Below are 14,446 nucleotides of genomic sequence, written 5' to 3' on the forward strand. Positions count from 1 at the left end.
GACTGGGCAATGTTGTGTTCTGTTATACATAAGGTTGCCATGAGTCAGATCTGACTTGATAATAACTAACAACAATGACACCGCAGGTAAAATACCTGATCATGAAGCATGCAATGAATAATTTTTGTTTTTTCCTTTAAGGCCAGCACTTGGAGGATTAAAAACTGTCATTGTGGGGCTCTAAACTTATGATTACCCTTTGAACCCCAAGGCCAACCAAGTACTAGGTACTAGTACCAGGTACTAGGACTGAAAACGATAATTGCTTAAAAGTTGCCTCTCTGCCTGCTTTTCCTGCAAAGCCAGTCTCAGCAGACGCACCTGGCAGTGCACCTGCATGCATTTCCAGGACACCCCAGTAGGAGTTTGGTCTGCCCCCCACCTATGAGGCAACCTGGATGGTTGCTGGTCACCCTTTGCCTTTTGGGGCGACTGGCATCACTGTGACTCTGCTGGCTGGCCAGTCAGGCTGCCTCCTCCCGCTGGGGCTGTGCTTCCAGCTGGGGCTTGTCCTCCCTCTGCAACCCGTGGCCCAGTATGCAGAGCTCTGGGGGAGAAACACGCCTTTGCTTCAGTTCTGGGCTGTAGGAGCTGCTCCAAGCCTCGTTGCCCTTCCTGGGGCTCTCCTCACTGCTGCTGCAGAGAGAAGACAGGTGCAGGTGACATTCTTCCTTTGTGGTTCCTTCTGCCCCTTCCCCATCTCCATTCGCCTGCTGACTGTCTCTTCCTATCTCTCCCTCACCCATAGCTGGTGACCCCTGGGTGCCAGGAGTCTACCTTTCTGTAACAGGTGTGCCCTGAAGGCTGCTGTCCTTGTGCTGCCTGCTGAGGCTGGGCACTGTGGGGACACAGCTCGAGGTGGTTTGGCTGAGGTTGAGTTGTGTCCTTTTCCCTGATGCCCAGGATCCTGCTGCATGAACAAAGCAACTCCCACAGGAGCTGTGGGAGCTGGGCTTTTATTATGTTTTATGAACACTTCTATTTAATAAAGGTCTGGGCTTAGCTACTTGAATTAAAACACACACACGCACACACACACATACACACAAAAACCTTGCTTCGCTCATTCACCACCCATTTCCTGAATGGAGAAAATGGAAACTTCTTGGCAGAGCCCAGGTCCAGCATTTAGCTAGAACAGGACTTCCCGGCTGCCAAGCCCCATGTGACACAGCTTAGGAGGGGCTTTGCATGGGGCTGGGGACACCAGCAAATGAACCTCAGTGTGATGGGCAGGCTCTGGGAACATGAAGTGGAGGGTGGACATGAGCATAAGCAAGCCTAGGCTAGAAGGGTGGACCAGCGCAGAAAGCCATGCTTGGTTATATGCTGGCGATTACTGGGTAGAGGTAGGTGCCTGGCTGCCTGGGTTCATGTCCTGGCTCTTCCACTTACCAGCTGTGCGACTCTCATCATGTAATCTCTCTGAGCCTCAGCTTCACGTTTGTAAAATGGAAATACAAATAGTACCCATTTCATAGGGCACTCACAGATAGCAGTATTAGATGCATGTGAACTCTTTGCATACTAACTGATACATAGGAAGTGCTCAGTACATGGTTAGCTGTCACTGTGGTGCAGCTTTATAGAATTAACAGAAAGTCACACCTGGAGAGAACACTAGGGACTCCAAGTCATACGAAGGTGGGCATCTGAAGCTCAGAGAGTTGGGGGGCCTTGTTCAGAGCCTCACAATCAGTCACCTCAGGGCCTAGCCCTGACCCCAGGGCCCCACATGCACAGACCAGAAGCCCTTCTCTCTGCTCATGACAGCAGGATCTTGCCTATTCCCTGAGCTTTATTAAGTAGCGTGTTCAGCCCCGTGTGATCAGGCTTACAGGGGACACCAAACCAGTGGAGGACAAGTTTGCATTTGAATCCGGACAAGAAGACACATTAAGTCTGGCATGCATATGTGATCTCTAGGCACGTTGGAGATGTCTAAGACGCAGTGAGGAGCCCACCGTGCTGTTAAGAGCTCATCTCATTTGTATGAGCCTTTGACCTGATCATGAAGCCCTGCAGGTGATCAGGGCCCAGCCTGTGAGCCACTGGCTCCCACCTTACTTACTTCTTCTCCCTCCGTAACTCCACCCATTGCTGCCTCTGACCGGACTGGCAGAAATGGGAGGGGCACATCCAGGGGAAAGTCCTCGGCTGGCAACTCTGGGGCAGGATGCTGTGAGGCTGATGTTGCGGCTGGACAAACAATCTGTCCTATACTGTATCTTCCCCAGCCCCACTTAGGTTCCACATCTGCAGTGGCTCAGGCTAGGGCCTTCATTTTCCCAGTTGCCACAACATAGTTGTGGTTCTACCTGTTCCCGGAACGGCTCGGGAGACAGGCTGCCCACCCACTGGACCCCTAGCCACACTTGGCCCAGGACTCTGAGCGAGGGGCTGCAGAGAGCCCCTGCCTGGCCAGTCCTGTCCAGGCAAAGGCTGATGACCACTGCATTTAAGGGAGAAAGGCAGACTCTCTCTTCTTGAACACCCAGTGCTCCAACATCCTGAGAGCTGGAGACTGGTAACTTGACTAGGGGATTCGACACATAAGTAACAGCTGAAGCTCAGTAACTGAGCATTCTGGGTAAGCCTCAGAGGACTGTTCCCATCCTCCAGGGCCCCAAGATCAGGAGGATATAAACATCATCCTTTTTTTCCTAAGAAAAGGGGCTCATGCCTGGCACGGAATGGCCAGAAGGGGATCCATGGCAGGTGTGGGACAGATTTCCCCTGCAAGTCTGCCTCAGGGCTGTGAGGTAAGGTGGGTGTGGGTGCAATTCCCTGTGTGGGGAAACAGCCCTGTTGTAAGCCGTTCCTGGCTCTCTGGCACTGGCTTGTCTCATGGCCTTGGGGAAACCATGCCCAGTTCCCTGGCATTGCTTCCCCAGATGTAGGATGGCAGAAAAATGATTGCCATCTATACAGTGGCAAGTCCACAGCTGGCATGCTTCTGTTCCCAGATGCCAAATTTACACCTGGGGCAGGGCTGAGGACTGAGCATCTTCCCATCACATGCTCACAGTTTGGGATGGCCTAGAGGCTTGGTCTTACAGGGAGACAGGGGAATGGGTATCATTACATGACCTTCCATGCCGACCTTGGGAAGGCCCCTATTTGGGAATGTCCTCTCTTTCAAAGATGCAAGTTCCCTCCCCCTCCCCATCCCAACACACACCCCCCAAATAGAGATCCAGGACATAAAATAATCTTTTAACCTGAAACCCGTTGCCGTCGAGTTGATTCTCACTCATAGTGACCCTGTAGGACAGAGTAGAACTGCCCCAGAGTTTCCAAGGAGCGCCTGGTGTACTCAAACTGCCGACCTTTTGGTTAGCAGCTATAGCACTTAACCACTATGCCACCAGGGTTTCCAAAATAATCTTTTAGGCGAGGAGGAGCCCTGATGGCTCAGTAGTTAAAAGTTACAGCAGCTAACCAAAATGTTAGCAGTTCAAATGCACCAGCCTCTCCTTGGAAACCCAATGAGGCAGTTCTACCCTGTCCTATAGGGTCTCTATAAGTCAGAATCGACTTGATGGCAACGGGTTTTATTCTGAGGAGAAGCCTGAGAGAAGGGCATTGTTTTCTTCTTGAACAATTTTATGTTACTTTATTATTGCTCCTGCTGTTTTAAAATGTTAAGTGTTTTTAATTAATGCTGTTTTATCGTCCCTGTCCTCGCAAGCTCTTCTGAAGGATACCGTTTTAGAAATCTAATAACCGAGTAAGTGCTGGTGTGGAGAATAATGCGCTAACATTTGTAGAGGTTCTTAGATGAAGACCACTGTGCTGTAGGAAGCTCATTTTAGATTTAAGAAAAGAGCAGTATTACGTTAAGATTCTTGCAAAAAATAATCAATATTTCATTTCTTTCAAGTGGTTTTCATAACCATAATAATGCAAAACTTTCCTGAGATAGTATCTTTACTTAAGGTTGACTGCCGGGTACTTTGTAAAAAATTACCATTTATGCCTTGGCAGACTACGATCTGCAACACCTATCACTCTGGCAGAAATTAACTGCTGATTTACACAAGGGCAACACAAAGGTAGCAGGGACTGGTGTTGTTTGAGCTTTGTCTTAACTGATATCAAGACATTCTGAGAAGAGTCCTTCTCCCGTAAGCCTCAAATTTACATTTTTCTTCCCCTCAAGCCAGAGTTTCAGAAAAGGCACACTTTCCTGTGTATCCTGTGAAATGACCACTTGGATTGTGAACCCTTCTTTCAATGGCTCGAGCAATGGCGATACCTGGACTCATGCCCCAATGCCCCAACCCCCAGGCCTGTCTGCATGGCTGGGCAAGTGACATACAAGTTAGTTGCCCACCATGAGAAAAGTGTGCTTAGCGCTCAGTCTGCCAAGGGCAGAGGCGGCACCTGTCAGCCTGGATTCTGATGAATCCCTCATGAAGTGTTGTTCTTACTCTGCGACTCTGGTGGGGAGGCAGAGACCTGATTTGGTCTGAGGACAAGTGGGGCTAGATACTTGAGGGTATGGAGAAGCCAAACATTTACACGCCAAACCTCCAGGACCAGCCGTTCTCAAGGCACAGTTTGGAGGCCCTTGGGTATCCTCAAGACATTTTCATGGGGTCCAGGAGGCCTAAACTATTTCCATAATAATCCACCACCACCTCTGGTTGCCATCGAGTTGATTCTGACTCACGATGACTCCATGAGTGTCAGAAGCAGACTGCCACATCTTTCTCCTGAGGAGCAGTTGGGGATTCGAACTGCAGATCTTTCAGTTAGTAGCCAAGTGCTTTAACCACTATGCCGCCAGGGCTCCTTAGGGTTTTCATACTAAAATATTATTTACCTTTTTCACTCTCATTCTCTTGTAAATACAGAGACTTTTCCAGAGTCTACATGACATGTGATATCACAACAGATCTATGGCAGAAGCCAGCATAAGAATCTGGCTCCCTTCTGTTAAACCAGACACTGAAGAGATTTGCAAAAATATAAGACAATACCACTCTTTCCACTACATTTTTTGTTTGTTTGTTTTGGAAAATATAGTTATTTTTCATAAGAGTATATTATTTACGTTAACACATAATGGGTTGATTTTCCTTCTCTTAAAGTTTTTTGATCACTATGTAATTAATAAATTGAATACAGCAAAAATCATTAGATATAACCGACATAAACAAATGCTCTTTTGGGTTCTCAAATTTTAAGAGTTTAAAGGAGTCCTGGGACCAAAACATTTGGGAATGCCTACTGTGGATGCTGGTCTACTGCAGCAAACCAGCACCAACAGAAGCCAGGCTGCTGGATCGGGCTGGGATGGCAGAGTGACGTGAGTTAACCACCAAGGTGAGTCGCTTCGCCTGCTTCCCCATCTGTAAAATAAGGGAGGAGGGACTGGACTAACTTGATTGTTTGGGGCTAACTTGATGGTTTTAAACCTTACTTTTAATATAGTAGAACCTCTTTTCAATATGAATCTTTCTCAGAAGCCCAAAATGTGTAATAGGTAAGAACACGGCTGTTCAAGGTTGAAATGGGGGAGACTGGGACTCCATTTCCTGGGCCCCTTTTCCCAGCTGCCTCTTTTCTTGCAGCACAGTTTGAGAACTACTGACCCAGAAGATCCTAGGGCCTGTTAGCTCTGCCCCTCTCTATTCCAAGTAACGGCAGGACAGCTCCTTACCTGCGGTGGCTGAGCTGGCTTTCACTGGCTGTGCCAGTGCACCCTGAGACCGGCAGCTGCAGTCGGGTGCCCTGTCGGTGGTCTGAAGCGGTCCTTCTGATGAAAGGCTGAGGGTTGAGGGCACACAGAGCCACCCTCCTCTGTGACTCCACCCTCCGTCGTGGTCCTGAGCTGCTCCTCCAACACCCTGTTGGCATTCCAAGAGAGCCCCCAGCCTCTGGTGGCAGAGATGGTGAGGTCAGTGGGTGAGGTCTTGAGAGTGGCACCTTAGCTTCAAACAGAGAGGAGGTGGCTGGATAGAATATGGAGCAAGTGTTCCCAGACACTTTGACCATGGCTGATGGACAGTCTTCAGAATCTCTTGCTTCTTTGCACTCCTGAGAGGGAGACACTGGGGTGGATGGAGAGGGCCCAGACGAAGGGGAACTTGCTTCTCTGCTCTGGGTAGGGGGGCTCACCAGTGGGGGGCTGGGCTGCTTGTGCTGGGGTAGTGGGGATGTTCGTTTCTTTGGTGTTGGTGGGCTTAGCACCCTGGGGCTGACTGGGGGGCTCGGAGCTCCAGTGCTGAATGGTGGGCTAGGGGACCTGTGTACGGGGGGAAGGATTGGCTGGGCAGGCCTGTAGGAGGAGGGTAGGCTAGGGTGCCTCTTTTCGGCTCGGGGTGCCCAGTGCACCCTTGGGGGAGAGGCCTTCTTGAGCACCAGGGGGCTTCTCTCTTGGCTCTGCCTTGAGGCCTCAGGAGAATGTGGCCCTCGGGTTGGCCTGGCCTGGCTGGGTTCTAAGGTTCCATTTTGTCCAGATGTGTGCCTGGAGTGATGCCAGGTTATCGCCTTCCAGGGATGCTTGCCAAGGCTCGTAGCCTTCTCTGCTTGTGCCTGACTCTCAGCCCTATCCTCCGTCTCTGGGCTTTGGCTGGTGGCTAGTGGGTGGTTCAAGTCTAAGGCAAACTTTCTTGGATTGCAGCCACTCTTGATGCTCCCTGGCCCTGTGCTTCGAGGCCTGGTGGGGCTGGCGGTGCCCTTGCTGGGCAGCAGGTCAATGGGGCTCATGGAGGCTCTTAGCTTTGGGGAAGCCCACGTTCTCCTAGGAGGGCCAACCCCTTCCAGCCCTGGCATGCCGGTCCCTTTGGGGGAGCTCCCTGCTGGTGCACTGCTTTCTGGGAGCTCCAGAGAAGTGAATGATTTGTCCATCAGGATTTCCAGAGGTGGTGGAGGGAGGTGCTCTGGGTCCTCGTCTGTCTCACCGTTGACATCTTTACTTCTGGAGGCTTCTGCTGTAAATGCAGGGGGAAAGATAGGTGTGAAGGGCCTCCAACCTGTGCCCACATTGAGTGCGTCTCTGCCTGCTGCTGGAGAAATGTGGAGTTTAGGGCACAAGGGGGCAAGCCCCCTGTAAATGGGAAATCTGGGCTGCATGATGGGGACCCCCCACTTCCTGAGGCAGGGGCTTGGCTCAGAGTCCTTGGAATCCCCCAGTGTCCTCAGATGGTCTGTGGGACTGAAAGTTTCAATCAGTTTCTTGACTGAAGTTCTTGTGGGATGGCCTCTGATGTGGTGGTCCTCGGTCCCAGGAACCTCGCTTCCCTTTTCACTTGATGGGGTAGTGTTGGCATGCTGCTCAGCTGTCCTCTGCCAGGGCTGCTCACCTTTGGGGTGGGGACTGCCCTTCTGCAAAATGCTCTTGTCCTGACTAGGCAAAATGCTGAAATTCTTGGTGAGGGATGCCTTCAATTTGCTGATGGTGTTACTTGGGGTCGCCCGGCAGTTGTTCTCTGGCCACAAACCTGCTGCTCTAGGCTTCAGAATCTGCTCTGTGCTGTGCTGCTGGCGCTGTGCACCCAGGGCATAGAACGCCTCCAGCCTCTGGCTGAGGTCTCTCTGGACCCTCCGAAGTTCCTGGAGGGTGGGGTCCTCTGTGTGGCTCTTAAGACTCACCTCCGACTGGGACCTCCTCTGCCTCACTGGAGCCTTTCTGCTGCCACTGACCGTGCTGGGTCTTGGCGGGACCATCGTTCTCCTATCGTCCTCCTCAGCCCAGTCCTGGGGCCCAGAGGGCACGGGGACAAATTTGATCCTTTCACTAATGGCTTCCTTCATCTTCAGAATCATTTCCTGGGCCTGGGGGTTCCTAAATCTCCTGGAGTGAGGCTGAAACGTGCTTTCCCGGCTAGCAGGTGAAGACTGTGGCCTTGGAAATAAAGCTGTGTCCTGCCATGCACACAGACTCACACTGCTAACTTCATCTTCCTCCTCCTTGTCTGGGCTGCTGTCCTCATCTTCACTGAGGGATGGAGAGTCCATCGAACTGGAGCCTTTAGAGAGACATGCTTCCACAGGGACCCCAATTCCAAGGGAATCATGTGGAGTGCTTTTGCCTGGCCAAAAAGGCCCAGAGGAAATACTTTCTGGGTCTGTGTTGGATGAACACTGAATCCCCGCTTCTCCCTTTGCTGCTGGCTGAAACTTTGCAGTAGGAGGCCTTGAGAGTGGACAGTCTTGGGGTCTGTCTGAACCCATCCAGAAGGGACTTGGCTGCCAGGCATATCCTGACGGCCTAGCTTCCACTTGGGGTGAAATGACTGGCTTCTGTTCTATGGGCTCCAGCACAAAGTCCCAACTGGTTTGTTTTCCCAGCTTGTCCAAGGACTGCCCGGATTCATTTTCAGCACCAATGCCACTGTCCTCAGAGAACAAGGGGAGACCCTGCACCCCAGGGTCACCATGGCCACTTGCCAAGTTCTCTAGTTGCCCCAGAACCCTTAAGAGGTGCTCATCCATGCCCCTCTTTATGCTTAGCTTCTTTTCCAAGCGGCTTGCAGTAGAGTGGAAGTAGCTGCTTGAGCCCTCCAGGAGGCTGCAGGTGAGTGAGTCTACGGTGCCCCTGAGCCCCTGCAGCTTGCTGATTGTGTACTGCAGGAGCTGCTCCAGGAGATCTGGCTGCTCCTGGGGCTCTCCTTCCTTCAACGGCCAAGCCAGATCAGCCCTAACTTCCTGTAGGAGTGCTTCTCCATCCTTGGATATCTTACCCATGAGCTGGTTGACCTCATCAAAGCAGAGCAGCAGGAAGCTGACCATGGGCTGCAGCAGCTCCTGGGTCTGGGCGGCCTGATGGACAATGCGCAGGATTGCTTCATATTCGGAGAGGCTGGAGTGCAGGTAGGTGTAAGTGTCGTGATGGGCCTTTACCAGGGGCTCTGGAAAGTCCACCCTGCCTGCAGATCCATGAGGAGGAAGGACAGTTTGGGAGCGATGGCCCTGTTCGCCCAGTCTGTGGCATTTTGGCTTCCTTTCCTGGGTGGAGGTCTCCTGGGTGTTACTTGCCTCACTCAATTCCACAGAAAAGGGTGTCCCCTGTGACCTGTGGGAGTTCTGTGTCTTAAAAAGAATATCCTTAGCCGTGTGGCTCTGTGATTTGGTCAGCTGGGATGGGGAGGTTTTGGCTTCTAGGATCCATCCTTCCATATCTTTCCTTTTGCCTGAAGCAGGATTTCCTGTGAGCTGACAAAGACCTTCAGTTGTAGTTTGGTTCCACTTGGAACTTGGCTGCTCCTCGGCTGGTCTTTGTCCCTGGGGCTGGCCACTGCCAGAGTCAGGGCAGGTGGGGCTTCTAAGCAGCAAAGGGACAGAGCATCTTTCATTGTCCTCCTGACGCCCTGGCAAAATAACCTTGGGCTTTTTCAAAAACTGAATGCCATTCTTTGCAATGCTGTTTACAATGTCACTGTGGGAAGGTGTGCACCCCATGATTTCAGCTTATCATCATCTTCTACCCACAACCTTAACAATTTTCAGAGAATTGTATTTGAAAGGGAAACAAAAGGCAGTCTTACTAGTCCATCCAGGCAGTTTCCAGAAGTCTATGGCACAATGTCCTAAACTTGAAACCAGCTTCCCTTGATGCCAACTTACTTGGCCCCCTGCAAAGAGGTAGTGGTGTCTGCCGTCCTGTTGTGGTTCTGTTATTGTGAACCTGTGCTGTTAGCGAAGGTTAGGGGCCTCAGGCTCAGGGATTACAGGCCTGTGTTTTGCCTGTGTCCTGACAGATGTGGATGGCAAGTGCAGCTTTAAGCCTATTAGGTTAATCATGCCCCAGCCAGTTAGCACTCACAGTGTGTTCTAATACAGAACTTCTCAGAGTTTACTATATTGGGAAGCAGATTATTTTTGCACTTGCTTGTGCTTTTACTTCTGTTCAGATGCCTGCCGTATGAAACCCAGAAAAGTGAGGCATAGTTGCAAAAGGCTCTGGAAGAGATGCATTTGTGGAAGAGAAGTGAGGGCTCCCCGATTACAAATCTTGGTATAGAAAAGTGACCTTCAGAATAAGGGCAAACCAGCTGAGTGTGCTCCAACCTGCTGTGGTCAGAAGGGCCTCAAAAAACACATAGATAGTAACTGAGGCAATGCATTGTTGTTTGTGTGATTTATAACAACACTATGACTCTGGTGATAGAGAATGTCTCCTAATCAGAGAATAAGGAAGACAAGGTTGCTTTCCTTTACATTGGAGAAGTGAGTTAGATAGCAGGGAAGCCATCCTCCATGGTTTGGGAGGGGGAAGCAGGAAAACTTTCTGCCATATGGAGCTCAAGTCCCGTCACTATGGACCGTGGAGACTCAGGAAGGGCAACACTTCATGGCAGGAGGCTTGTTACGAAGTTCTCATAGGAAAATCTGCTCAAATCGGGCAGTGGAGAGCCATTTAATCGTTAGAAGTAGAACACAAGGGGAAAAAATGTGTTTTTCTTTCTAAGCACAGCTCTCTACTCAATCTGAGCATGGTGCCCTTGGCTGTGGCTAAGGGTAGCAGCACCCATTTTAAACTCCTTTCAAGCTTTATTTGTTGTCAGTAAAGTTTAGAGTAAGGGCTTGGGTTTAAATCCTGACTTTTCTCTTTTTAGTTGGGGGGATCTTTTGCTAGTTACTTAACATTCCTGAACCAGAGCTCATCTTTGAAATGGGGACAATGGTATCTGCTTCCTGGAACTGTTGTGGGGACTAAGTCAATTAAGGCTTGGTAACTGGACCACTGCCTGCAGATGGTGGCAGTGTTGTTAGCTTCCATTGAGTTGATCCCTGACTCTTGGAGACCCCAGATACAACAGAGTAAAATGCCGTCTGGTCCTGCACCATCCCTATGGTAGGTTGCAGCTTGGACCATTGTAATCCATAGGGCTTTCATTGGATGGTTTTCAGAAGTAGGTGGCTAGACCTTTCCTCCTAGTCTATCCTAGTCCGGAAGTTCCACTGAAACCTGTTTAGCAGCATAGCAGCCTGTAATCCTCAAGTGACAGAAAGGGGGTGGCTGTGCCTGAGGTGCACTGGCTAGAATCAAACCCGGGTCTACTGCATGGACAGCAAGTAAAAAGTCTACTACTAAACCACCAAATGTAATTCCTTATTCCTTTCTCCCTGGTAGCCAGGCCACTTAGAACAATATACATCCAAGAAAACTCATTGGTTTGTCAAGGAACAAACCTCGATCTTCCCCTGCATCGTCTGGAAATGATTGCCTACTGGTGCGCCCAGAGCCTTCTCTGGATCAGGGTGTTTGGCCTTCCTGTGTCTGTGCTCGTTGCCTCTCTGCCCACACACTGCTGCCTCGAGATGTTCCTAATGTCTTACTGCTCTTAATTTCTCTGCTTTTACCACACAATGATTCCCATTGTCGGCAGAAGGAAGGGGGGCTTTTTTAAACCATCTTTGGCTATTTACACTGTTGTCAATTTTTAATTTTCCTAATAGAAAAATTGCATTGAGCATCTTGGAGCTTCTTCTTAAGTTACTGCAATCAAAGTTGGTATTTTGACTTTATAGTCTTCATTTTGTGTTACTGCGCCCTGTGCCACCAATGAAAGCAACAGCGAAGGCGTCAGGAGGGTGTCAGAAACAGAAAAGACTTAGAGACGCCTCTTCTGCAGGAGCAAGCTGGAGAGTAGCTGCTGCGGCTGTGTGGAGCCCGGTGCCCATCACAGCATATGCCCCGGAGTGCATAATTAATAAAGTTCTCTCATCTGTTTATTTGAAGCAGAGCTCATGGGAAACAAAAAGCTGAATCAGTGCCTGGGGGCGAGCTGTGTTAGGCATCACGATGTTGTCTCATTTCTGTCACAGGCTGGGCTGGGCCAGTAAACAAGGAGCCACGTGGGAGGACTCCTCTCCCCTTCCACCTTGCTGTTTTAATAGAGTGAAAGGCTCATCTGAAGGGCTCTTTGTGTAAATTCTTCTCCTCTCGGGATTTAGGCCCTAGCTTGGATCATCTTTGTGAAAACCTTTGATCTAAGTGGCTAAAGCTATTTCCAAGGCAATGATCAAAATTGAAGTATTTGCCCGGAGGGTCAGCTGTCAGCCCCTGTACCTTGGAGACTAGTTTTCTTGACTATTCCAAATAATTTAGGATGCTCTTTATTCAGTGCCACTCATTTTTCTTTTTTTCTGAATTTTATTTATTTATTGTTACTGTTGAAAATATACACAGCAAAACATACACCAATTCAACAGTTTCTACATGTACAATTTAGTGACATTGATTATATTCTTTGAGTTGTGCAACCATCATCACCCTCCTTTTCTGAGTTGTTCTTCCCTCATTAGCATAGAATTGCCACCCCCTAATCTTTCAAGTTGCTGTTGTCACTTTGATTCCATATACGTAGTTCTTCAAAGAACATAATGCTGAAGGCAGACAATTTTTACTAGTTAAGCTGAACTATTATTTGGTTTTAAGAATATTTCAGGGGATATTTTTGGTTTAAAGTTTTAAGATTATCTCAGGGCAATAGTTTCAGGGGTTCATCCTTCCTCCACACCTCCAGAAAGTCTAGATTCCATAAGAATTTGAAATTCTGTTCTGCATTTTCTCTCTTTTGATCAGGATTCTTTTATAGAGTTTTTTTTTTTTTTTTTTTGTGCTTTGGGTGAAAGTTTACAACTCAAGTTAACCTCTCATCCAAAAATTTATACACATATTGTTATGTGACATTAGTGGCAATCCCTACAATGTGACAGCAGACTCCACCTTTACACCCTCGGTTTCTTGTGTCCATCCAACCAGTTCCTGCCCCTTCCTGCCTTCTCATCCTGCCTCGGGACAGGAGACGCCCATTTGGTCTTAGGTATCTGATAGAACTAAGAAGCACACTCCTCACGAGTATTAGTTTTTGTTTTATAGTCCACTCTAATCTTAGTCTGAAGAGTGGGCTTCAGGAATGGGTTAACAGAGCGCCCAGGGGCCATAGTTTTGGGGGTTCCTCCAGTTTCTGCCAGACCATTAATTCTGGTCTTTTTACGTGAATTTGTCCTGCTCCACACTTTTCTCCCGCTCCGTCCAGGACTGCCTGTTAAGTTCCCTGCAGGGCGGTCACTGGTGATAGACTGGCACCATCTAGTTCTGGTCACAGGTTTACAGAATCTCTGGTTTTTGTGGCCCTTTTGTCTCTCGGGCTGCTATTTTCCCTGTGCCTTTGATGTTCTCCATTCTTTTTTGCTCCAAGTGGGTTGGACCAATTGATGCATCTTAGATAGCTGCTTACGAGTTCCAAGACCTCAGACGCCACTCACCAAAGTGGGATGCAGAACATTTTCTTAATAAACTTTGTTATGCCAATTGACCTAGCTGTCCCCCAAACTATGGTCCCCAGGCCCCAGCCCCAGCTATTCTGTCCCTCAGTGTTTGCACATGTTTTTAGGAAACTTAGCTTTTGCTTTCATCCGGTTGTGCTGACTTCCCCGGTATTCTGTGTTGTCTTTCCCTTTACCGAAGATGAACTTTGTCTACTTTCTAGTTAGTGATTTCCCTCCCCACCCTCATAACCACCAAAGAGTGCTTTCTTTTGTGTTTAAACCTTTTCTTGAGTTCTTATAATAGTGGTCTCATACAATATTTCTCCTTTTGCGACTGATTTCACTCAGCATAATGCCCTCCAGATTCATCCGTGTTATGTTTTGCAGATTCATCGTTGTTCTTTATCGTTGCATAGTATTCCGTTGTGTGTATGTACCATAATTTATTTATCCATGCATCTGTTGATGGGCACCTAAGTCATTTCCATCTGTTTGCTATTGTCAATAGTGCTGCAATGAACATGGGTGTGCGTGTATCTATTCGTGTGAGGGCTCTTATTTCTCTAGGATATATTTCAAGGAGTGGGATTGCTGGATCGTACAGTACTTCTATTTCTAGCTTCTTGAGGAAGCACCAAATCATTTTCCAAAGTGGTTGTACAATTTTACGTTTCCTATCAGCAGTGCATAAGTGTTCCAGTCTCTCCACAACTTCTCCAGCATTTATTATTTTGTGTTTTTTGAATTAGTGCCAGCCTTATTGGGGTGAGATGGTATCTCATGGTAGTTTCAATTTGCATTCTCTAAGCGTTTCTTCATGTATCTGTTAGCGCCTGAATGTCTTCTTTGATGAAGTATCTGTTCATATCCTTTGCGCATTTTTTAATTGAGTTGCCTTTTTGTTGTTGAAGTTTTACAGTATCTTGTATATTTTAGAGATTAGACCCTTATTGGATATGTCGTAGCCAAAATTTTTTTCCCACTCCGTAGATTCTCTTTTTGCTTTTTGGTGCAGTCTTCTGATGAGCATAAGTGTTTGATTTTTAGGAGCTACCAGTTATCTAATTTCTCTTCTGGTGTTTGTGCATTGTTAGTTATGGTTTGTATTCTGTTTATGCCATATATTAGGGCTCCTAGCTTTGCGTTGTCCCTATTTTTTCTTCCACGATCTTTATCATTTTAGATTTTATATTTACGTCTTTGATCCATTTTGAAT

General features: G+C 48.4%; 1 protein-coding gene across 1 annotated transcript; it reads right to left on the reverse strand.

Moving 5' to 3' along the window:
* Positions 1-464: 464 nt before the first annotated feature.
* Positions 465-9,603, reverse strand: PCARE (photoreceptor cilium actin regulator). The gene is made up of 2 exons (XM_003411855.2): positions 5,669-9,603; positions 465-636 (listed from the first exon to the last, which is right to left on the reverse strand). The coding sequence occupies exons 1-2, from the start codon at positions 9,409-9,411 to the stop codon at positions 465-467; spliced, it is 3,915 nt and encodes a 1,304-aa protein (XP_003411903.1). The 5' UTR covers positions 9,412-9,603.
* Between the last annotated feature and the right edge of the window lie 4,843 nt (positions 9,604-14,446).

The sequence above is a fragment of the Loxodonta africana genome, chromosome 12 (genome assembly GCF_030014295.1).
Source record: "Loxodonta africana isolate mLoxAfr1 chromosome 12, mLoxAfr1.hap2, whole genome shotgun sequence".
NCBI classification, from domain to species: Eukaryota; Metazoa; Chordata; class Mammalia; order Proboscidea; family Elephantidae; genus Loxodonta; species Loxodonta africana.

Coding starts and splice junctions, on each gene's coding strand:
- PCARE (XM_003411855.2), bottom strand. CDS start 9,411: ATGGGGTGCACACCTTCCCACAGTGACATTGTAAACAGCATTGCAAAG. Junction 637..5,668: donor AGCCAGCTCAGCCACCGCAG/GTAAGGAGCTGT, acceptor TTCTCTCTGCAG/CAGCAGTGAGGAGAGCCCCA.